Raw genomic sequence first — 25,496 nt, 5'->3', positions numbered from 1 at the left:
CAGCAATGAGATCAACCAAATCATTTCCAATGGAGCAGTAATGAACTGAACCAGCTACGCCCAGAGAAAGAACTCTGGGAGATGACTAAAAACCATTACATTGAATTCCCAATCCCTATATTTATGCCCACCTGCATTTTTGATTTCCTTCATAAGCTAATTGTACAATATTTCAGAGTCTGATTCTTTTTGTACAGCAAAATAACAGTTTGGTCATGTAAAAAAAAAAAAAAAAAAGAAGTGAAATGACAAGAACAGAGACATTCCTGGGGAACTTAAGAAGAAAAGAGCAGGACAAGCCAAGACCAAGCTTTGACAGGATTGGATGTGGGAGTATTGATCTAATAACTCCCCTCTACTATTTCCCCCAGGGAAAAAAAAAAGAAAAATAAAAAAAAAAATTGGAAACTGGTGCCACTGGCTGACTGAGTTGTCAATCCAATATCAGCCCAGTTAATGATCATTTTAATTGATTGTTCTACCATGGCTGACTAATCAGCCCAACTATACCCCAGCCAGCTAGTGACAAGGGTCACAATTATATTTTAGATTGAAGGGGTTTCCTCTTCCCTCTCGTCGCCATGTATTTAACATAAGGAGGTAGTTCTACTGGTTTTCTCCTTCACTACTTTTAACTAATTAGAGTATAGGGGAGAGAAGGGAAGGTGAAATTCCTAGGAAGGGAATTGAGGATATCTCTAAAGGGAATATTTTAAAAGAGAACTGTTCATACAAATCACTATCAAATATCTGTTTTCAAACATAGAGTAAAAAGTGGCATATAAATAAAGCCATGGACTAGGAATCAGAAAAACCTAGGTTCAAACCCTCCCTCTGGTATTTATCCTTGGTAAGTTACCTCTTTGTCCCCAAGGAAATTCCTCTTAATTGTTCCTGTCCCAGATAATAAGGCAGGTATATTTGCCCAATGGATAGAACATCAGACTTGAAGTCAGGAAGACCTGAGTTTAAATCTAGCATCAAATACTTTTAAACTTTGTGACATGGGGCAAGTCATTGAACTGCTTTTTCCCTCAGTTTCTGCATCTGTAAAATGGAGATAACCATAACACCAATCTCTCAGTGCTGTTGTTGTTGTTTTCCTAACAAGTTTACTTATTTTTAATAAGCATTACTTTATGAACCATGTTGAGAAAAATCAGAATAAAAGAGAAAAACCATGGGATAGATAGGAAAAAAATAGAAAAAGAAGTGAACATAACATGTTTACATTTACATACAGTCTCCTTAGTTCTTTTTCTGAATGCAGATGGCATTTTCTGTCCAAAGTCTATTGAGATGGCTTTGAATCACTGAACCATCAAGAAGAACCAAGTCATTTATAATTGATCATGGTACATTCTTGCTGTTATCGTGTATAATATATTCCTGGTTCTGCTTTTTTTGCTCAGGATCAGTTCATGCAAATCTTTCCAGGCCTTGTGCATCATTTTTGTTGTAGAACAATAATATTCCATTATCTTCATATAGCATAACTTAGTCAACCATTCCCCAAATGATAGACATCTACTCATTGTCCAATTCTTTTCTACCACAAAAAGAGCTGCTACAAATATTTGTGCACATGTGGGTCATTTTCCCTCCTTTAAGATTTCCTTGGGATATGGACCTCTCAGTGTTGTGAGGATTAATTGGGATTATATTTATAAAGTACTTTGCAAAGCTTAAGGCTCTATATAATTACTAACTGTGATAATGATGAGATATTCTAGATGCGTGTATATACATATGCATAGGTATGTATGTATGTATACACACACACACACACACACACAGAGTAATAAATTTGGAAAAAGGGAGCTTCCTGTTTCTGCTTCTCTGTCTATCTTACAGAACATAACTATATATTCTGAGGTTTGGAGTTAAGAATAGAAGGAAAATAGCCGAGACTGATACATTTTCAGCTTTGCAAAGTATGTTATAAACATTATCTCTTTTGAAATTCACTATAACCTTGTGAGACACAAGCTACTAGTTATTGTCTCCCTTTTTGCAGAGGTGAAAATAATCTGAGAGGCTGAGTGATTTGCCAGTCGTCTTAGAGCTAGTATATTTTAGGGACATGATTTGAATTCAATTCTTTCTGGAGCTAGAACTCTGTATACAACCCCAAACTGGTCTCTTTGTTTCCAACATGGAATTTGAGAATTCTTCCAGTGCCAGACTCATCAGGTTCAAGTCCATCTGAGTGACATGGCAAAGAACACCTTTTTTTTTCCCAATAGAAAATATGATTTAGAACTTATAGCTTCAGTTGGAGCAAAAACATGAATTATATGAGAAGTATGATATGAGGTATGGGAAGAAATTAGCACTAACCATTACATCCTAATTCTCCCATGTCCTGGGAGTTAACTCAATAAGAAAGTGACCATGGGAATTAGCGGAGACAAAATGAATGTGTCACTGAGTCAGGACTATATATATCCATGATTTAAATGAATTGGCAAGACAAGCTAAGAAGCAGATGCCTGTGAACCAGTTAAAAATGATTAAACTTGCATCTTAGTAACAAATGTAATTGAGTAACTGTGAATTTTATTAAGGTTAAACAAATTATATCTTCTGTATTGCACTAATAGTATAGTGCCATATATGGAAAGTGCTTACAAGTTTATCATAAGAAACCTTCAATATGGCTTGTTCTTCTAACAATTGACATGGCAACTGGTCCAAAGTTTGACTAAAGCTGATGAGTCTTAGAGATTTGTTTCACACAGGTTTACATAGTTAATAGAATTAGAGGCAAGATACCCAGTCCATTATGTTACCCTGCCATGCTGTTTGTTTTTTAATTATATATTATAATGTTTTCATAAGTTAGCATAAGGAAACTATTTTGCAAATTGTAAGCACTATATAAATGCTACCCATGAAACTTAAGTTGAGTAGATAGATGGTACAGATTTATTATCTACAGATAGATAAAATGCCGGGTCTCTAGTCAGAAAGATTAATTTTCCTGTCTTCAAATCTGGCTTCAGACACTTACTATCTGTGTCCCCCCTGGGCAAGCCCCTTAAGTCTGCCTTCTTTGTAAAATGACTTTTCAAGGGGGAGTCATAGAATCAGACATGACTGAAAAATGACTGAGCAACAACAAAATGAAACTTTCATGATATCAGAATCAATGAACCCTTCTCAGTATTCTTTCTACTGCTTTATAAGGCAAGTATTTTTTGGCGGATTAGAGACAGTGGGAATAAAGAGGTAGCCATAGGTGCCTGGGTTGCTGACCATCTGGGTCTCAATTCTACATTAAGAAAGAGACTTTTTATTTCAAGATAGAATTACTGCCTATCAGAAATCTTTGGAAGAAGACATAATAGTATATCTGGCATCTGCTTCACTTATATATGGCTTAAGAGCTATCAATATCAACTTGTTTTGGCATTAAAACTTTTTGGGGGGGGTAGTTTATCTTTCTGAATTTTCAAAAATTGAAATGCCAGGGACAATCAAAGTAGTAGAAATCAGGAAGAGCTGGTTTCAAGTCCTGATTACATCACATGCTAACTATATGACCATAATTGGTTCATTAATTTCCCAATGCCCCTAGAGTGCTTGCTGAAATTATATATCACAGACAAGTTTTCTGTCTGTATTTGTGCACTGGTTTCCTATATTTGGAATATTACACATACTGATGTGCTCACAAGTAAATTTTGATGGAGACAGTTTTCACTCTAAGAAATTTTCCATAATTACGAACTCATCAGTAAATACTGCCCTTCTCTTTAATTTTTATTTTCATGAATTTGTCATCTTCTTTTTTTCTGATCTTTGCCTGATATTGTGCCATGTTTATAGTAAGTATTTGGAGAATGTTTTCAGTTTGTTTTGTAGCTGACTACAACTTGGAGGGAAGTGGGGATGAGGAAATGGATTTCATTTAGCACAGTGAAGGAAAGCACATCCAGAAGTAGCTCCCATAATTACCCTACTTGGACTTTTAAATAATCATACCAATTATAATAGAATTCAACTGAATGATAAAATTGTGTGTGTGTGTGTGTGTGTGTGTGTTTTCATGCAAGGCTGCCCTCCTGTCTATGCTCATAAACAAGGAGGTAGGAGGAACATTGCTACTCATCTCATAGTCATGTTTCTCTTTATCCATGAATAATGGCAAGCCAAGCACTCAGCACTTTTCCCCCAGCCTCTACCTTGTTTAGTTGCAACTGGAGAGGGACTAATTTATGCTAATTCCAAGGAACAAGCTGCAACCCATTTATCATAAGAGTTTCCATTCCTCAGCAAAACACACACAAACATACCTAAGTTTTAGGAAAACTGAACTATGCAGCTGCTGCTGGCTGGAGCAATAATAGGATTATTTCTATGAAGGACCCAGGTCTGCCTCCAAAAGCTACTGAACACAGAGGGCAGTGGTACACAAGCCTTAAGCAGAGCTAATGCTATCTGCTATTCACCATTCATTCAGAGGGCCTGGAAAGATAATGGGAATTTAGCATGCAAGATAACTGGCCCTGATTTTGCTATGAGGTTGCACCAATTGCTTTCCAGTTAGGAAGCTTAGAGTCAGAATGACTAAGGCAGATCTTCATAGGATTCTGCTACGTATGATAGGGAATTGAATTGCAGGTTTAATCCTGGGGGAGTATATTGATGTAAGGAGAGAAGTTGAGAGAGAGGCAAACGTCCATTCTATCTTGAAAGTGTGCACTGATTCTGTCTCTGGGAGTCTGCTTGCATTTGCCACTCATTTCAAATGGCAAATGCTTTTTTTAAAAGCAGGGACTATGTTTTTTGCTGTCCCTGATAGGACTGACAGGGTTGTAAGCCTATAGTGTTGAAATAATATTATAGAAAACTGGTTCACCATTCTCTGTGTGTGCCACTGGATTGCTGTAGGTGACCTTGAACAATTCACTTAGGATCAAAATATAACAGGTGTAGGAAAGGGATGGGAACAAGCACTTATTTAGTGCTTACTTTGTACCAGATATTACTATATACAGACACACGTTTACATATGGAAATTTTCAAATGAAAACTGGATGAACATGTAGCCAATGGAATGAAAGGATTATTTTTCAGGCATTGGTATATAAATATTATTTCATTTGATCCTCATCATAACCCTGGGATTTTGTTTGTTTGTTCAGACATTTCTCAATTGATGAGAATCAGTGAGTGAGTGCAGATTGATTATGTCCTTCTTTCTCTCTACAAAATCTTCCCAGTTGCCTCTGATGAAGAGCCCTGAATTCAGAACTAAGATTAAGTATTTATTTGCCCTAGGCAAAATTTGTAAATTCTGCTCCTCAGTGTTTCACCATCCACAGGAGGCTTTGAGCTTTCACTGGAATAATTTGGAACTTGAATTGTCACAAAATAAATTCTTGCATACCTGAGCAAAGCTACCTGGAATGAGAAATGAATGCATTTGTGAAGAGCAGAATTTGAAAGTTCGTTGGATTCCACGGCATGTGTGTTTGAGGCTTGTCTTTGCTTATTCCTAGTCTCAGATCTGCCTGAAGCATATCTTAACCCCTCTGGTATTGGCACTTCCTTTGCTTAGGTTAAGAAGTACCTGGTTTTACATCAATATGAGATCATTTTTGCTTTAGGCATTCCAATATCCTGAAGCTTCCCTAGTCACAAGGCTATTGGCCTGACCTCTCACATATACACACTTCCCTTCTTCACTTCACAGCCAAGTACTCCTCAAATTCCCAAAGCAATAAAAAGTGCTTTGATTTAAAAAACCTTGCAAAGCTGAACAGACTAAAATATATAAGGCTGTTCTCTTAGGAAGAATACATGACTTTTGTTTCTCATTATTCCCACTATGAGCCATTTAATGGGAGTTTGCCTTGGAGGAGATACTGCAAACTAACTGGGTTCTGATCTGGAAAAGCCAATTGCCACGGATTGTCAGTTACTCCATGGTTCAATGGTCACCTACTCTTTCAACCTTGCACCTGGGTAACTGGAGCAGAGCATCCCCCTCTTTTGCTTCAGACTGAGAAGAGCTACAGAAAATGAGACTTAAAGGTCATTCACACTTCTGAGTAACAGATTTTGCATAAATGGGTAGAAAATAAAGGTCACTGCCCTATAGTTTGGGAAGGCATGTTTGACTTTTATTTTTCTTTCTAGTTGAGGTATATAATATTTGAAAAAATACCATATTCCAAGGTTCAGGAGCTTTCCCATAAGCAGAATAATTAAAAAAAATACCAAATTAGGGAGGGAGATGATTGAAAAGTTGGAGGGAAAAACAAGAAAAATTCTTTGGAGAAAACAATATTAAGTAGTAATCCAAAACCTACAAAGTATCTGGGGAGGTACATTTTGAAAATGCATTTTGGCCAATGACTTTAATTAATTATGATCTAGACCCCTGATCTTGAGAAGATGGTGATGGGGAATGGGGGGAGGGGATTAAAGAATTCCAAGGGCTCATTTGAGTAAGAAGGTACTAATGTTTATAGAGAGCAGGATGGGCAGGCTTGGAGTTAGTCTTAAACAAATATTCATTATATTGACTTTTTTTGAATATGTGTGTGTGTGTGTGTGTGTGTCCAGGAGGAGAGATATACAAACAAATGTTTTTAATTTTCATACTTGTAATTTGGATTCCTTCTTGGGAAAATGATGACTATTAAAACACATACAGACATGTATGTATGGAAGTCTTCAAATGAAAACTGAATGACCATATAGCTAGTGGCATGTAAGAATTATTTTTCAGGTATTAGTTGAATTATAAGACTTCTGAGGTTTCTTCCAACTATAAAATTCTATTATTTTTGTGTTTTGACAAAGAGGAATATATGTATTTCATACACATATTTTGTCTTTACCTACCCAGTATACATATTGTTCCCCAACCCAGTGTTCCCCCCCAGAAAAATGCAAGTTTTTTGAGGACACTGACTTTTATTTTTATCATTGCATCTCCAATGCTGGCATATAGTATAGTAGATATTTAATACATTGTTGTTGACTTTGAGATGAATTGTTATAACTAATTATTTCTCTGAAAACATAACATAAAAGGAAATAATGCTACAGGGAACTGTTATTGCTATAGGAACTGTATTATAAATAGGTGATTGGACATGTCATTTTAGAATAGATTTGCCATTATGGTTTGATTATAATGAATTGTACTGTATAATTTGGTAAACATTTATTGGATGTCTATGTCCAAGGCATTAAACTAAGTTCCAGGCATGAAAGGGAAAAAAAAATCTAACAGTCTTTGCTTTTTTTAAAAATTTAATTTAAATTCTTTTAGTTAATTGGATGGTTGAGGTAGAAGAAGAAAAAATATGTACACAATTAAATTTATACTTGATAATTTGAAGAGAAGGAAGGAAAAATATGTAAACAATTAAATTTATACTTGATAATTTGAAGAAAAAAAAATGATGAGATAAGGAAAAGCTTTGTGAAGAAAGTGCAATTTGAGCAAAACTTTGAATGATTATAGAGATGCTCATTCCAAACAGCAGACACTTAGCTCATGCCTACTGTTTGCAAAACACTGAGTGAGATACTAGGATAAAGTGATAAAAATGAAATAATTCCCTTTCCTCATGGACTTCATGTTCTACTATGTGGAAATGAAGGAGTGAATCTCAAGCACTGGAAAAAAATATATACTAAGGCATGAAGGTGGAAGGTGAAATGTCAAGTTTAAGGATCAATTAGTGGGTAATATGTAATATAAATGAATCTGGAAAGGTAGGTAGAAGGGACATTTGGAAGGACTTTCAAATCTCAGCTAAGGAGCTAGTGTTTTATCCTAGAGGCATCAAGAATCCATTGTTTGAGAACAGGGCAATCTGGTCAGATTTATGGAGATTTAAGATTAATCCAATGAAAATAGGGAGGAGAATTAGAAAGAAGAGAGGCAGATAGCAGGGAAATCAATTTGAGTTTGTTAGCAATAATCCAATTGAAACCTAATGAGAGTTTAAAATAAAGTCTTGCCAAGTGTGAGTAAGGGAAAACTTGATGAATATGAAATATGTATTAGGAACTGACTCAGTGGCAAGTGCTTGGACATAAGATTGATGGAGAAGAAAAAGCCATGGATGATTTTGAAGCTCTGAATTTGGGAGACTGGGAGGATAATTGTGTCCTTAACAGAAGTGGAAAAAACTAGTGGAAGTTGGGTTTATGGGAAAAGATAATGAGATTTGCTTTAGTTTGATTTTGAGGTTTTGATAGATGTCTAATTGGATCTTAGAAATGGGAGGTTGAAGTTCAAGAGAGAAATTAAGGCCATATACATAAAACTGGGAATTATTTGTATCGAAATGATAATTTGGAGGAAGGATGTATTTAAAGGGTAGGATAGAGTTCCATTTTCAATATTAAAGAAAACAAAGTTTTTTTTTTTTTTTTTTTTTAATTACAAAATGAGGTTGGTAGAGGCAAAATTATACTTCTAATGACCAATTAGCTTATAGTGCTTGTTTGAGGTTACTGAATCTTCATGGAAGTTTCTACCTAACACTTTTCACCTGAAGCATCTCTCATTATTGTTTCTATTTCTTTTTCTCTTTTAGCCCCCCTCGTGGACCTCACCCCAAGTCACAGTGGATCAGCAATGCTGATGCTACTCTCTGTGGTATTTGTTGGACTGGCCGTGTTTGTTATTTACAAGTTTAAAAGGTGCGTGACTCTCCCTCTGCCCGCTTCATCCCCAGCTGCCAATTCCATCCTCCTAGTCCTAGGTTAAAAAACGTGATGTAGCAGTGACATGTATCCTGCTTGCATAGCAATTGACAGTTTTTGTTAATGTTTTAGGAAGATCCCGGGCCTTAATGTTTATGCCCAGATGCAGAATGAGAAAGAGCAAGAGCTGATCAGCCCAGTCAGTCACAATGAAAACAGGCCCAATATCACTCAGGCTGAGCTGAGGAGCCCTGACCAATTTGTAGATGAGAAGTTGGACCCACAGCCCATAGGTAAATAATTTCCAATAGCCAATAGCTGGTCAGTCTGAATAGTAATTGGCTAAATCTCTTCTACCCCTTTTCCCAGCTTAAGACCTCTGTCTTCTGCTCTGTGAATTAACATCCTTAGTAAGAACTAAGCTAAGCTATCAATTTACTTTTCCTCACTTTGTTTTTACTTTGGCAGAAAGTAAAATAATAATGTGAGGCCTTCCTGTCTCTGTCCAATAGTTTTCTCCTTAGTTGTCTCCTGTCTTTCATAAAACTACCCTGGGATCCTCACTAACACGTGTGATTTCTGACATTTATGTGAGTGAGAGAAAACTATCTCCTCTGAGAAAAAAAAAAAATCTTAGGGATACTAGGCGGTATGATGGAAGGGTTGGGTGGTATGTTTCAAGGAGAGGTAAGTATGGACTAGTAGTTAGGTGCACCAAACCAAGTGGGAACCATAACATAGAGAAAGAGCGACATTCCCTAATCATTGGCAAAAGGGGGAACCACTCCTCCTAAAGGTGTTGGGAGTGTGTGAGAATGGGATGGAGAGGACTTTCAGGTTGGTTTTCCCCAAGTAGATATTACTTAAAAAATCTAGCAGTAATCTAGAAAGGGTTGGGGGGAGGAGAGAAGGGCAGGAAGGATTCAAAGCATCCTGGAGATTTGTTATGGGAAAGAAGCAATCAAGCATTCAATACTGTTATCTTCAAGTAGTAAATTTCACTTAAAGAAAAAGGATTGGTTGGTGGAGGGAGATGTGGTTTCAGAGGGGTATTCCAAGTACCTGCTTTGTTTGCTTCTTGTCCTGCAAATAGAATCTAAGGTATACTTCAAATGTATTTAAAGGGGGCTCCCCCTTTACCTGCAGAGTTGCTGATTTCAGCTAAATTATACTTGGGAATCAGAGAACTGGAGAGAGATGTGCTGCTCATACCCATATTGTTAAATGCTCTTTGTATGGAGGCCCCTTTTGTCCCCTAGGAAGCTAAACAATAAATGGAGCCACATTTTGGATGGTAACTTTCTCCCTGTGGTTCCTCCAGTCTGTTAGCATCGGGTGTTGGAGTTATAAATGGTTTCATCTCAGCCCTGTGCTGCAGACTTTGGCTGATGCATTTTATACATCGCTGTCCACGCTTCACACTAACTTGATAATACCAAGTCGCCTGGAAGCCCCTTACATATATGACTTTCAATATGTTACTGGAAAAAATGAATAGCTAAATGAAAACATAACCCTGTCTTTAAATGGATATGGGAGAGGTCTGTAGATGTATTAAGGGAAAATTTCAACGTAATAACTCTGCCAGTATTGTAGGTAATAATAACAACTGCAGTCACATCTGGTGTCCAATTTTCTCAATGCATTTTCCTCTATTTGTGGAGACAGGGTGATAAATGTGTAATTGCTTTGGTTAAAACGAAAAAAAGCTTTTCTGTCCTCAAGTCCAGAGCAGTATTCACCCTGTGTAGTCACTTTTAAAGCTTCTAAGTGAATTTTTCTTGGGTCATTTGATTCTCAATCCTATTTCCAGGGGGTGGGAAGTCCAGTTACTATTTACCTTATTAGAGTAGCCATCCCTCCTTCTCCAGGAACATCGCTCTGCAGATTGCAAAGTCTTTGACACCTTTTCATTTGAAATGTCATTAAATGAGTAAGTGTTACACATTTTCTCTTAGGAGAGTAGCTTTACCCTCCCCTCCCTCCCCTTCTGCTCAACCTGGTGAATCATCTCTCCGATTGAAAAGAGCAAGACATACCACTCCACCTTCTACGCCAAAGCGGGGACCTTCCGGGGCACACTTTACAATTTAAAGAAAACCCCCCAAAGGCGGAGACCTGCTGCTCGGGAAAGAATTTCACTCTTGTCGAGTGCATCATCGTTTCCTGTCCACTAACTCTATTTTTTTCCCCTTTGTTGTTCTGTTTCCTATTTTGCCAGGAAGTATTTCCATAGTTGCTGAGAATCAAAGCACAAAAGAAATCCCTACCTATGTAAATGTTTGAATGGAGGACGCCAGTAAAAAAACAAAACAAAACAAAACAAAACAAACAAAAACAAACAAACAAAAACACATTAAAAACACTCACTGCATCGGGACTTTTTAATTCTTCAGACACAGACAACAAGGGTTTTTAGCTTTAAACCTGTGCATGTGGACATGATCCTGAGAACACGTTCGGAGGGGCGGTGTACAGGTGCTCTATTTTAATGGAAAAAAACGCTCCCCTCTTCCCTTCCTTCTCTCTCTCTCTCTCTCTTTTTTCCTTCTGATCCGTCGTGTTTGTAGGAGATTCATAACAAATAGAGGCCAAGGAAATCTGCATGTATTTTTTGGGAAGTATTCTTGGCTCTAGATTTAACAACAATTTTAGCACTAAAGCCTACTGGGTTGGACTAGCCGCCCGGGGCAATTTCATAAGACACAAAAGAGATGCCACACAGGTGTTTCGAAACCCTGGGCTCTTTCTCTGGTTAATTTCCCTTGTTTCTGTTTTCCTGTTTGATTTCCCTTCTGCCCCTTCATTGGACAGCAGTGGCTCTTCTTGCCCTGTGACTCCAGGGGAGAAAGGGGCAATCAGTGCAGATAATGGGGAGCATCAGGCTGGGAAGAGTGAAGTAGGGAGATAAATTAAAAATGGTCATTTCTTTCCCATCCATCTATTTTTTGTGGTTCCAATATCTATATAGAAGGGACTCACTTCCATCTTGTAGCCCCTCACAGCAGGGGTAGGATACAATATCTCATTTCATCACTAATTTGACTTTTCATCAATTATTTCCAATGCCTGAACAATCCACTTTTCCTATGTTTCCACCACCATCTTTATTTAGCCCACTTACTCCCTAGTGGACCAAGGCATCTGACTGTCTCACTTTTCTATTTTTTTTCAACCTTGCTGTTAGCTTTTCCCTCCTCCTCCTATTTTTGAATATAAACTGGATCATAGCCTTTCCTATTATCTGATGGACATTCCATTTAGAAATTACATCCCACTGAATTCCCATTTTCACTAAATTTTCTTACAAATTTTTCTGTGTGGAAGTTGCCAATGGATTGGGAGGTAGCCTGATCAATGGAAAGATCATTGAGAAGAGAGTCAAAGATCTTGAATTGACCCTTTTTTTGCCACTTACTGTAACCTTGAACAAATATTTCCTTTCTATGGGTCCTAGTTTCCTCTGTAAATTGTAAGGTCTGGATTCAATGGACTCTAAACCCCTCATTGAAGAGTCTATAAATAACCTGGCTCCTATACATGAGGGATCTAATTCTATACATTGTATCTTCCGTCCTAGAACCCCCAACCTTAAGCTACTTTTCCAATTGTCATTAGATCCCTTCCCCCCAATAAAACCAATTTATATGTGAGAAGGTGCTATTCAAGTCAGCTTGAGACTGTGTTATATACTTTGGAGAAGGAATTCAGAAGAGTGGCAATTCACTTAGAAATGTTTTATTTCTCTTACTATATGTTTGATTCACCTCTGGTTTACACACATCACCTTTACCCACACACACATATTACTTTATGTTAACAATTACTCTGAAAAAAAAAAAAACATTATCCAACTTCCCATTGTAAAGTGGAAATGTGCATGTGATTTTAATCTGACAAATTCTAAAAAGGTTGTCAGCACCATACTTAAAGAAAACCCATTTTAGAAATTACACAGTTCTAAGAGAAATAAACCAAGATTTGTTAGATAGCAAAGAGGATATTTTTGGCTATTTTGATGGTCCTGGTAGTGACACAAACACATCCACACACATACCCATGAATATTCTGTTTTCAAATAAGGGGGAAAATAAAAGATTAAAGTAGGCAGAACACAGCAAAGCAAGTCAGTAAAGAAGCATGATGGCACTCAAATTATTCCAGAATCTTCCCAGGTATGGACCAGAAAAACCATACAAGAAGGGACAAATAGAATGTTAAATAAATGAAGTATAGAAGAAAGCCCCAAAGACTTGGGAGTTGGGGAGAGTCCAGAATCCAACCTCAAAAGTAGGAGAGAACAGTCCTATCTTTCCACTCTAGAGCTTAGTCTCACCACTCACCTGGGGCCTTGAAAAAGAATGTGATGATTTCTGGTTAATAGCTATGTTAGAATGAGTTCAATGCCCATTATTGGGCCAGCCCCAATGGGGACTGTGAATGTCTCCTTTTGCCTCAGCTCTAGAATAAGAGTTCTTTAAAGCTTTCCAAATCTTTACCACAGTGTATTTCCCACTTGGGAATTTAAGTTTAAACTTAGAAATTGGATGCCTTTGATAGTTACCACTTTGGTGCTTCTGTCCTGCAAAAGACATATTTGTTGACCTATTTCATTCAAGGTTTCTATTTGAATCTGGAAAATGGAGTCATTAGAAAGCAGCAGAGCAATTGTAGTGTGTAACAACATAGGAAAGCTTTAGATATAGAGTTCCAATGTAATTAAGTGGAGAAAAAGAATCGTCTTTTTGACCTAGTACTAGAATCAGGGGTGGGCATTAAGTATTAGTCCTTATGGAGACTGGTCACTGATGACCATTTTCTGAGAACTGAGAAACCAACAGCTCATGTTATCTGAGAATGAGGCAGCAGGAGAGAAGTGGAAAGAGCTTTAAATTGTAGGAGTTGAGATCTGGGCCTAGTCCTGGCTTTGCCACTAACTAGTTATATAATCTTGGAGTTCTATTTGGGGTTCATTTTTCCCATTTTTAAAATGATGAAATTGGACTCAATGAGCTCTGTTATCCCATTTTGCTCTGATATTCTGCTCTAACAGGATCCACTTGTCACCAACACCCCACTCCTCCCAACACTCCTAGAATACTAACACCCCTAGCACCTCCCACTCTCTTGAAGATTACCCCTGAGATCCAGGCACTAGGCCTAAGTGTTATGGGAAGAATTAGTTCTTCTATCCCCTGTGGGCCCAGTTATGCCTTCCAGAAGAGGCCTCTAGGAGAAATAGGGATTGAGAGGGAATCAAGTGCCTACCCCTATTTGCCAGTAACAGAGAGGGAACTTGAGCAGGATCATGGTGGGGTTTAGGAGTGATTGATCAAAACACTGGAGGGGCCAATATAAGAAACAGGCAAGATGGAAGTCAAATGTAGAGTCAAATCTAATTTCAGGCCTTTCCTTAAGCTCTGGAGGAAAAATGTGTGAACCTCACTCTAAACAAAGGGTCAGCAGCTTCCTTGCCTTGTTGCTAATTAGACTTACCCCTCCCAAATGTAGAGGTTGGCTTTGCTTTTTTCAGGAGTTCCAAACAGCAACTTCCAGAGCAATGGGACGCTTGACAGCTGTTCTGTGTTTTCCAGAATTCCAACTGAGCATTGAAATCCCTCATTAGCCAACTTATTTTTATAGGAAGCCAATTAAAAAATGAAAGTTTTCTTATCGTATTGGAACTACTTCTAATTTTAAAATGACTTTTTTGATGTATTTTTTTGGTTAAATAAGATGTAGTGTAATGTATAATTGCTATTGTTTATTGCTTTTACAATCATATTTATTAAACAGATAATGTCTCTAACATTGCTGCCTCTGTGTTTCTGTTCCTTAATTTTAAACCCTTGTTCCTACTCCCTTTAGATGTGGGGGGTCTCTGGAGCTATCCATAGGGCGGAAACCTTTTGAATAACACAAGTTCTCCTTTTTTCTTATAAAGTCAAATCACATTCTGCATGCCAAAATTCAACCAACATCTTCAACTGAGTGTATCCTAAATTTGCTTTCCTAAATTATTCATTTTAATGCTATGCTAAAAGAAATAACAATTTTGTTGTTGTTATTAGCACACATAATGAATAGAGTAGGAGGGGAAAAAAAACTAACTTTTCCAGGAGTGTTGACAAAGTTCTACTTAAAGTAGGATGATAGCACTTACCCTCAGAGTGAATAATTTTAAAAATGCCAGCAGCATTATTCTAGGGACATGCTTATGCCTACCCTAGTAGCAGCAGTCAGGTAGGTGCTTCTTCATCTTCCCTTTCTCCCAACTATCCAATGGTGTCCTAGGAAGCTGTACCCTAGGAAAGTCTACTCTCCCACTGGTCACACGTTCATTTGTGGCTCTAAATATGAAAATGTGGTGAGGTGATTTGCCAAATGATACACAGCTACTAAAGTGGAAGAGTTGGGCTTCAAAGTCAGGAGCTCTGGCTCCAAATGTGCCATGTTGTAATACACCTACTTCATCTCTAATACTCAGTTTTGTCGTTTGTATAAGAGGAATCATATAATACTACCTCCTTATTAAATTGTGAGGATGAAATGATACTCTATTACTCAACCTAAATCATTATTATTACAAATATAGCTACTGGTACTAATAGTAGTAATATTACTGCCAATTTTTTATTACTTCAAAAAAAGAGGCAGGATGGTATCTCTAAACTTTGAAGCCAAAGACTGGTTAAAATTTTGTCAAAGTTTTTTAAATCCAAACATTCTCTCACTTTGCTTTTTCCTTTAATGATATTTACTATTAATTGTCGTTGGTATGCTATAGCTTTGTCTCTCTCTCTCTCTCTCTCTTTTTTTTAAGAGGCAATTTAATTGGCAGTATTTTCAGAACCTTGTTTAGGCACTAATTTGATTCAAGATAATTATAGATGGGGAAAAAAGATTGCAAAAACTGGGTTTTGTCTTTTATATTTTCAAGTCTGTTTTTTAAAGCTAGGTAGGACTAGACCAGCTATCACTTTGATTACTTTTATTATCTGGAACAAAACACACACACAGAAAGATAAGCACAACCATGCATATACTTCAGAGGCATGAGATAGTGCCTAACCAGGTGTGCCTATAAACACAACCTGTATAAATGAGAGTTACTATTATACACACATACATATATACAAGTATGCATATATTTTAGCATTATCTAAATGTACAATGAAAAGAGCACTGTACTTGGAATTAGAAATAAATGAATTTGAATATTGCTTAAGATACATTTCTTGTGTGATTGTAGGAAAATAGTTTGACCATCTCAGTCTCACTTTCCCCACCTGTAAAATGAGGATTATAATGGCAACTATCCCACAGGATGTTATGGGGCTCAAATGTGATAGCTATGTAAAGTGCTTTACAAACCTTAAAATGTTTGATCAATGCTAGTTTTTGTTATTATTAAGATATACATTTATATGTTAGTTTCAGCCACTTCAACTCTTCCTGTCTCAGTTTCTTCAACTATTTAATGGATTTCGTAATAGCATCTACCTCCCAGGTGTTGTGTGGATCAAATGACATGAGAGATGCTATTTGTGAAGAGCTTTGTATACAGTCAGGTTTATAATGGGCACTGTAAAAATGAGATCTACTATAATGTATAATATATGTATATATAGTTTATGCATATGTATGTATATAAATATAATTATGTATATCTATATGTATTTGTATACATTTATATATATATTTATATGCATAGGTATTCATATGTATGTATATGTATAAATATATACACAGAGAGACATATGACTATATATGCACAGATATATATAGTTGTGTATATGTATATATAAATGTATATGTACATCTACTCAGACATATGATATAAACATTATATGTGTGTGTATATATGTTATATATATATATACATATACACACATACACATAGACCCAAACACACATGCACACGAATAACCCCAAATAATTAAAAACTGTTTGAGCTAGGATGATAATTTCTCTAGGACTTTGCTGAGATTATTATCATAGATTTAGAATTAGAAAGGACCTCAGAACCAGTCTAGTACCCTTCCCTCATCTAAGAGGAGCTGAAGAAACTGAGGTCCAAGAAGATTATATGTTTTTCAAGGAGTCATAATAGTAGTGTGTTTCAGAAGTGAGATTTGACCCAAGGCATTATTAACTCAAGTCATTAGCATTCATGACTAGTTTCTTTGTACTGTACCTCACTTCCAGATGAAGAGGGTGTGTGCTTTTCACATATATACAGATATGTATAATTACCCCAAAAGACAGTGTTGTATCATTGCAAAATCAGGAGAATCTGTGTTCAAGCCTCATGCTTTACAGCTTGTAGTTTTTGTGGCCATGAATCAGTCACTTAAGGAAGCTGATAGAGAAGTTGCTTATCTGTGAAAATAAAGATAATATGCCTTTTATATCATTCTTACAGGGTTGTAGGGGATGAGATTATAAATTCAAGTATTTTGTAGACAATAGAGCACTTTGTAAATATCATTCAGAATTATGAATGAATGAAAAAAATTTTTTAACTATTTCCTTACTTTATGCATACATTGGAGAAAGAAATAGAAGTCAGATAGCCCTTGCTCTCAGGCAATACATGGCAGATTCTAATGCATCCTATTTAGTGTCATTTCCATTGCATGTCAGTTTCTGATGTTGAACCATTTTGATGGTAAGAGATTTCTTTTTTTTTAGGTTTTCAGTAGCTAATTATGTGATTATCATTATCATTATATGCATTTGTATGTGTAGAATTATACACAGAGTAATATACCCCCTTATCAATATTTTACTTCCAAGTGCTAAGCCTAGGCAAGGCCAGAGATTTTACATGCCATGGCCTTGTGATAAGGACCTCACATTGTTTATTCTGATGCTTCCCAAGGCAGGAAGCCAGAAGAGGCCACAGCTGAAATGTTCTGGCTCAGGAAGGAGCCAGAAGCATTAGGTCATTAGTGGAAAACCAGCAGTCCATGGCTAGACTACTTAGAAGCTGATGCTGATGCAGGAGGTGGTTAGTGTTGATTTTAAAAAAGTTATTACCAGGGTCACCAATGTTAAAGGAGTAAATGAACAGATGTGGGCTAGGTCAGGGAAAGGAGTTTGCTACCAGAATAATGTAAGCTGATAGCATACAGTCCACAAGAGTTGACTGTGCTCATCTGTCTGCTGCCCTCAAGTCCTTTTCCTATTATCTTCCTCATACCATCCTCAGCTTCTCCCCTAGGACTCCAGCTCCCATCCTGATGATCTGGACTTCTGATTTATAAAAAGCTTTCCATATTTCACTGGACTCAGACTAAGGAATTTGAATTCATCATGTTTATGTCTCTCAACTCCTTTACTCTATGTTTAGCTTTGAGTTCATAAATCAAATGCACAGCTGTTCCTGCAAAGTAGCTCCTCTCACCATTCCTACTCTTCACCGGTCACTGTTTTTCTGTGTATTTTCTTCCTCTATTGCAATATGAACTCCTTCTATTCCCAGTGCTTGGCACATAGTAAACTGGGAATACTCCTTATCTCACAGGGTTGTTGAAAGAACCAATAAGATAATATTTATAAAATACTTTTTGAACCTCCAAGTGTTATATAATTCTAATTATTATTATTACTTGGAAAGTTAGGTGGTAGGGTGACTAGATCACTGGACTTGGAATCAGAAAGATTCATCTTCCTGAATTCAAATTTGACATTTAGTAGTTGTGTGACTCTGGGCAAGTCATTTAAATTTGTTAAGTGTCTGTCTTAGTTTCCTCATCTATAAAATGAGCTGGAGAAGGAAATGGTGAATCATTCCAGTATCTTTGCCAAGAAAACCCTAAATGGGACCACAAAGAGAAGGATATCACTGAAAATGAGTGAACAATATAATTATTGCCATACTTGCTATACTTTTAACATCAGAGACCAAAACATTTTCCTTATCATCATTCTATATGTGCTAATTTCTCCTATTAGAATGGAAATTCTATGACAGGACACCTACATTGTCCAGGAGTTAGATTCCTAGACATGAATTCAGGATGATAGTCTCAGACACTTAACTAGGCAAAAGACTTGATCTCTGTCAACCTCACTTCCCTCATCTTTAAAATGGGCGTAATAGTGCCTGCCTTCCAGAATTGTTGTAAAGATCAAATGAGATGGTATTTGTAAAGTAATTTGCAAACTTTAGAGTATCATATAGGTGCCAGCTATTATTTTTATTATTATTAGTCATTATGCATGTAATAAATGATGTTTCATTTGAACATTGTGTGTAAGAGTATAGATGCATGTGCATTTTTTATATTTATGGTGATGGAACCATTCATGCCTTTCAACTTCCCAGAGTGAAATTTGAGCCTGGCCTGCTTCTGACACTGCCCATAACATTATACTTAGAGGCAACTGCTTTCTTTAAGTGGTACCGATGCCTTAGTGGTTAAATTTCCTTTATCCTTAACTATCTGGAACCTAGTTTTAGAACTTTAATAAAGCAGGAAGTCCTTGAACTTCCAAGAAAATGGCCATTACAAATCTCATGTGCATGGTTAGCCATGGCATGAAGTTGTTCTCATCTAGAAATAGGTGATAAGGCAGTCAATTAAAAGCCAGATAAGTCTGATAGAAGTAAGCAGTCAGATTTGGCAAACAAACAAACAAAAAACTTTAAAAGTCTCAGAATCTTAGACCATTTGAAAATGTGCTGGATTTTTAGTGAGAGGACCTGTGTTCAAATTGTGACTGTGCTACTTAAATTCTTCATGATCTTGAACAAGTAATTTAGCCTAAACCTCAGTTTTTCTCATCTTTAGAAAAGGGATAAGGATATCTTAACAAGATTGTTATGGGGAAAACTCTGCTCGGTTAACCTAAAAACCTAATAAAAAGGCAGCTCTTGTTAATGTTATGTAAGGTTGAGGCAAATAGCCTTAAATCCCAAGTTAAAACCTTGGGACATCATTTTTTATACCACAAAGCAGCAAATCATCCCCTGAATCATGATACAGGATTTTTGACAAAAGTTTAACTTAAATTGTATTTTATAAACATTAGAAGGGATCTACTTCTAAAAAGTTAATGAAAATAGAAACTTTTAAATTTTATTTAATTGCATGAGGCATCTAGTTGGCCTAGGACCCAGCTTCTTAAAATGTGCTTCACAGCCCCATTGTGGTCTCATAACTGAATGTGGGAACCTTTAAATTTTGATTTATTATCAGAAAATCTTTGATTTGTAGAAATATTTTATGTACTGATATACCTGAGGTCATGTAAAAATTTCTCAGATAAAAAGGGGTAGCAAGTAGAGAAAGTTTAAGAAGCCCTGGCTGGTTGATAAAACCCCAGACCTGGAACTAGGCTCAGAAACTTACTAGCTGTGTGACTCTTGATAAGCCCACCCCAGTTTCCTCATCTACAAAATGGGGACAATGATGACAAGCTCCCAGAGTTGTTATGAAGATCAAATGATCTAATATTTAGGAACCTCTTTGCAAAACTTGGAGCACCACATAAATGCCAGCTATTATTTTTGCATTAATGTTCATTGGGTATATTAGTCTATAGTTTTCTTTCTCTGTTATGACACACTGCTTGAGACATCAAAGCGATGTTTGTATTATAGAAAGTATTTGACAAGACTTCTTCTTTTCCTATTTCTGCCAAAAGTTTGTGTAACATTGGAACTAATTGTTCTTTGAATTAGATATAATTCACTTGGAAATCTGTCTGATCCCAGTTATTTTTCCTTCCTTCTGAGAGTTCATTTATGGCTCATTTAATCTTCAAGAATAAATGTTAAATGAAACATTATCAAAGAGGCTGCATTATATCAAAAAAAAAAGATACAATATAACCAAATTAGATTTATACTAGGAATTCAGTGTTCTTTCAATATTAGGAAAACTATCAATATTAACCAGATCATATTAACCAAAACAATAAAAGCTATATGCCATATCAAGAAAAGCTACTAAAAGATTACTAAAAGATCACTTCAATTACATGAAAAAAATAAAACATTTGGATCACTTCCTTCCTCATGATGCTATACTAAGGCATCACTGTCTACTCATGACAGAGTTTTATACAGTCCTGGTTGATTATAACTTGAATAACTCAGGTCACAGGTAAGAGGGAAATGGTTTGAAAGCAGAATATTTAAAAATTTGTGTTTAAAGCTTACTAGAGCTCCTTAATACAGGCATAAACAACCTATCCTCTCACCAGTATCCAGTTCCCATCTCTTATAATGTACTAAAAATGACCAGCACAGAGGACAAGGCTACCCGTGTCCTCTGGAGGGCAGGAGTGAAGTCCATATCAGCAGTAAGAAGGAAATTATGCATTTTGTTTCCATCATGGCTCAGTTCCTACCTTAATAAAATCTAAAAACAACACACACACGCACACCTCAAAAAACAAAAACAACAACATGTAGGAAAATGAAGATGACCCTGTATTTGATAAGGTCTTTATATCTAGATCTATTATTTACACATGAATGAGAATCAATAACGAAAATGAATTTTCATTTTCCAGTTTTGTTATTTACCTTGACTGTGCATTACTACAGAATCTTATTACCAGGTCTGAAAGTAGTGCACTGCTAATTTTCATATCATGAAAGCATGCAGCATTTTTTTTTCTTGTTTCAGAAATAAAATAGCTTAGAGAAATGCTTCATTTCATCTTAGTTACTGATTCACCCTTGTGTGAGGTGACAGATTTAAGGTCCAATACAGGGATTCTTAACCTTTTTCAGTCGTGGACCCCTCTGTGAGTCTGGTAAAACCTATAAACATCTCAAAATCATGGTTTTAAATGTGTTAGAAAAGATGGGATTACAAAGGAAATCAAAAGTTAGGGAAAATAAAAATGTATTTTTTTCCCTTGCAAATTCATGAGTCCCTTGAAATGATACCTTGGGAATGAATAGACCCTAGTTAGGAAATTTTTCTCACCCAGTATGAGCCTGGGTAATAGATCTTTGAAAAAATTGTGAAGTAATACTACAGAGTCTATAATGCTTGTTTTATAATAACTCACACTTACATATCCCTCTGAGGTTTAAACAATTCTTTACATACATTGAAATGCAGGTGTATATACATAGAGATGTATATATAGTTCATTTTCCTATTGCTCTATGAATTAGAATCTATTATGATCCCCTAGTTTACATAAAAATAAATTGAGATTCAGATAGATTAAGGGATTAAGTGCTAGAGACCAGATTCAAAACCATGTACTCCTGACTGTTCCACTACAACTCTCTTCAATAGTTTGTGAGATAGCATGATTGCAGTGTCAGACTTAAAGACAAGAAAATTGAGATGATAATACCTACCTCCCAGAGATGTTGTGAGGATCAAATGATATGACAAGGATGGAACTTTGTAAACCTTAGAGCATTATATAAATGCTAGCTAGCTAGCTAATAGTAGTAGTAATAGTGGTAGTAGTGGTAGTATTAGTAGTGATAGTGGTGGTAATAGTAATAGTAGTGGTAGTAGAAGTAGCACTAGTATTAGTGGTAGTAGTGGTAGTGATAGCAGTGGTTGTGTTGGTAGTGGTGGTAATAGTAATAGTATTGGTAGTAGTGGTAATAGTGGTAGTGGTAGTAGTAGTTAGTAATAGTGGTAGTAGTGGTAATAGTGATAGTAGAAGTACTACTAGTAGGAGTGGTAGTAGTAGTGGTGGTGGTAGTAGTAGCAGTAGTAGTGGTAGTAGTGGTAATAGTGGTAGAAGTGGTAGTGGTAGTAGTGGTGGTAATAGTAATAGTATTGGTACTAGTGGTAATAGTGGTAGTAGTAATAGTAGTAATAATGATAATAGTGGTAATAGTGATAGTAGAAGTAATACTAGTACTAGTGATAGTAGTGGTGGTAGTGTAGTAGCAATAGTAGTAGTAGTGGTATTAGTGATAATAATGGTAGTGGTAATGATAGTAGTGGAAGTGGAGGTAATAGTAATAATAGTAGTAGTGATAGTAATGGTAATAGTGGTAAGAATAGTAATAGTACTGGTAGTAGTGGTAACAGTGGTAGTAGTAGTAGTAGTAGTGGTAGTAGTGGTAATAGTGATAGTAGAAGTAGTACTAGTAGTAGAGGTAGTAGTGGTAGTGGTGGTAGTAGTAGTAGTGGTAGTAGTGGTAATAGTGGTAGTAGTGATGGTGGTAATAGTGGTAGTAGAAGTAGTGGTAGTAGGAGGAGGAGGAGGAGGAGTGGTAATAGTAGTAGTAGTAGTAGTAGTAGTAGTAGTAGTAGTAGTAGTGATAGCAGTGATAGTAGTGGTTCTAGTAGTAATGGTGATAATAGTAGTTAGATAAGCATCATAAAGTATCCAGCTTGGGAAGGAGGCCCTCAAAGCCCTCTTTCTAGAGAAGACATACAGCATTATACTTGGTAAAATACTCTTCCCAGTTTTGGCCCCACTCCCTCATCCATCCTGCTATCTCTATATACCAATGAAGATATGGGTCTGTCCATCTCTGCAATTAGAGAAATGAATAAAACCATCTCTGGAGTTTTGGGAGGGAGAAGAGAGGGCAAGAAGGGTTACAAACTGTTTAATTTCCCAAATTTTCAAGAAAGCTCCTCTTGCAGTCATTTCTGGACTTGCATTCCCAAGCTTATGTTTAATAACACTGAACCACCAGATAGCTGCTAGGCCAAGATGCTGTCTCTGCACAGCTCATTGCACAGCATTTTATGAGGCAAGCAAGAAAGGCAGATACAGTTGTCCACATTTCTTCCTTTGGCCAAGTTTCTATCTGGAAGAATGCCCAGAAAAGATATGATTCTTCCTTTTCCTACTGCAAACTACTTATGGTCCTTGGTGAAGCTGAATAGGAAGGATCTATATAGATTTAGGGAGCAAAATTTTTGGGAGGGATACATGGAGAATGGGAGAAAATAGAGATTAGTTGGTGAAACTTCTCTCTACTGCTCCCTGGTTTTTCTTTTTTAAACTAATTTCCCAACTTGGGAACTTCTAGGGAAATCATTAGCATGATTTTAGAGCTGCCCACAGAAAAGACCTGATAATGTGCCCAGTTAATCTGAAAGTGCAGGTAATTATTGATGTATTTAAATATATATATACATATATACTATATATATATATAATGCAGGTAATTATTGATGTATTTATTATTTATTATTTATATTATTTATATTTATATTATATATTATATATAATTATAATATATATTATATATAATATTATTTATATTTAAATACATCAATAATTACCTACATTATATATATATATCTGCAACATATATACACATACATATCTATACCTGCACATACATACATATATATATACATATATATGTATGTATGTGTATATATATATATATATATATATATATATATATATATATATACAAGACAGATGAAACAGGAATTTATTTGATTTTCCTGGTCTATTAAACTCTACTGGGTGATGTGCTTTTAGACAAATTATAAATATCAGTTCTCTTCCTTGATTTCATATTATGGCTAGATAGTGAAAAGAAGAAACTGGCTTTACTGTCACTTTGCTAGTTTGAGATTTTGACCAAATCATTAGTCTTTGGAGAGAGTTAAGTTCTTCATCAATAAAATGAGAGTAATAATGCCTTCCTGGCCTTTCTCCTTGGAGATAGGGTACTGGGAAGATCAAATGAGATTAGGTACTTGGGACCAAGGTGTAAAAAACCTTGCAAGTATAAAATATCAGGAAGGATTCACAGTGTTCTAGTAATAGGAAAGTCAGACTGAGTGCTATACAAAAGGCTAAAGGAGGAAAGAGTTAATCTAGTAGACATGTCTAGGCTGATAGTTCTATATTTCAGGGAGGAGAGAATATCCAATTGGAGAAAAAATACATTGCTACTCTTGAGGCACAAACCAAATCCTCCTTTAGCTATCCTTATTGAAAGACACAAGTAAAGATTTATTCCTTTTGACCTGACCTGACATAGTACACAAGAAAGATTGGCCATCTAAGCTCTCTCTGTGGAGAAAGCTGATATTTGCAACGAACTATAGTAAACAAGTGGTTATCCAAGGAGTCTTTTTCCAAATACAGGCACTAAATAACCTAAAGCCTGAAGCTGCTTCTACCCAGAGGGCCCTCTGCATTCAGACAAGACTTTATCCTTCAGAGACTGAAGTCCATGGTCACACATAACAAATACCAATGCGGGATTTCATTTGATATTCAACAATGAGCCAAACTTGAGAGGGTCAATGTAAATTTTTCAAGGGAGACAATCACATTAAACCAGTGGCCTCAAGAATACAAACTTCTCTCAATCCCTCTGACCTCTTACCCTAATCCCTTGCCACACTTCTGAGGAAGAAAGGTGGGGAACAGCAATTGTAGCTTTGTCCATCAGTGTAAAGTTACTCTTCCTTGGTGCCCTTTACCATGGATGACAGGATCCTAGATTCAGATTTAAAAGGATTTCTAGAAGAATTTAAATCCAACCTCTTAATTTTATAATTGAGGAAACAGAAAATAAAAGTGTGTAAGTAACTCTCCCAGGATCACACAGCTAACATGTCTGAGGCAGGATTTGTATGGACTTGGGTCCAAGTTCAGCACTCCATACACCAGGACATATGCCTACGAAAGATCTGCCATGACATTGGGAGTGCTGAATTCTAACTACTAGATGATTGGAGTATGTCTGACAGGGATTCTATCCCATAATTCTACTCTTATGAGTTCCTTTTATCTTTGCCCAGACTCTTAAAAAGAGAGATGTTTTTTGTTTTCTTTTGTTTGTATTTTCTAGAACATATATCCTTTCTAACAGAATATGAGACTGGTCAGCT

The 25,496-nt window shown here is 36.3% G+C and overlaps 1 protein-coding gene across 4 annotated transcripts in view; it reads left to right on the top strand.

Annotated features, from left to right (window-relative positions):
* The window catches only part of SORCS1 (sortilin related VPS10 domain containing receptor 1), a 704,073-nt gene extending 689,585 nt beyond the window's left edge, over positions 1 to 14,488 (top strand). The window contains exons 25-27 of one of the 4 annotated variants that reach the window (XM_031955810.1): positions 8,571 to 8,676; positions 8,812 to 8,972; positions 10,901 to 14,488. In XM_031955810.1, the coding sequence (XP_031811670.1) occupies positions 8,571 to 8,676; positions 8,812 to 8,972; positions 10,901 to 10,965 (332 nt within the window). In that variant the 3' untranslated portion in view covers positions 10,966 to 14,488. Of the gene's footprint in view, positions 1 to 8,570; positions 8,677 to 8,811; positions 8,973 to 10,637 lie in introns of all 4 variants that reach the window. The other 3 variants (XM_031955811.1, XM_031955813.1, XM_031955812.1) reach the window with 3 other exon arrangements.
* Positions 14,489 to 25,496: the final 11,008 nt, after the last annotated feature.

Source organism: Sarcophilus harrisii, chromosome 2 (genome assembly GCF_902635505.1).
Source record: "Sarcophilus harrisii chromosome 2, mSarHar1.11, whole genome shotgun sequence".
NCBI lineage: Eukaryota > Metazoa > Chordata > Mammalia > Dasyuromorphia > Dasyuridae > Sarcophilus > Sarcophilus harrisii.
Note: the sequence above shows the minus strand (reverse complement) of the source record. Positions and strands in the feature narration are given on the sequence as shown.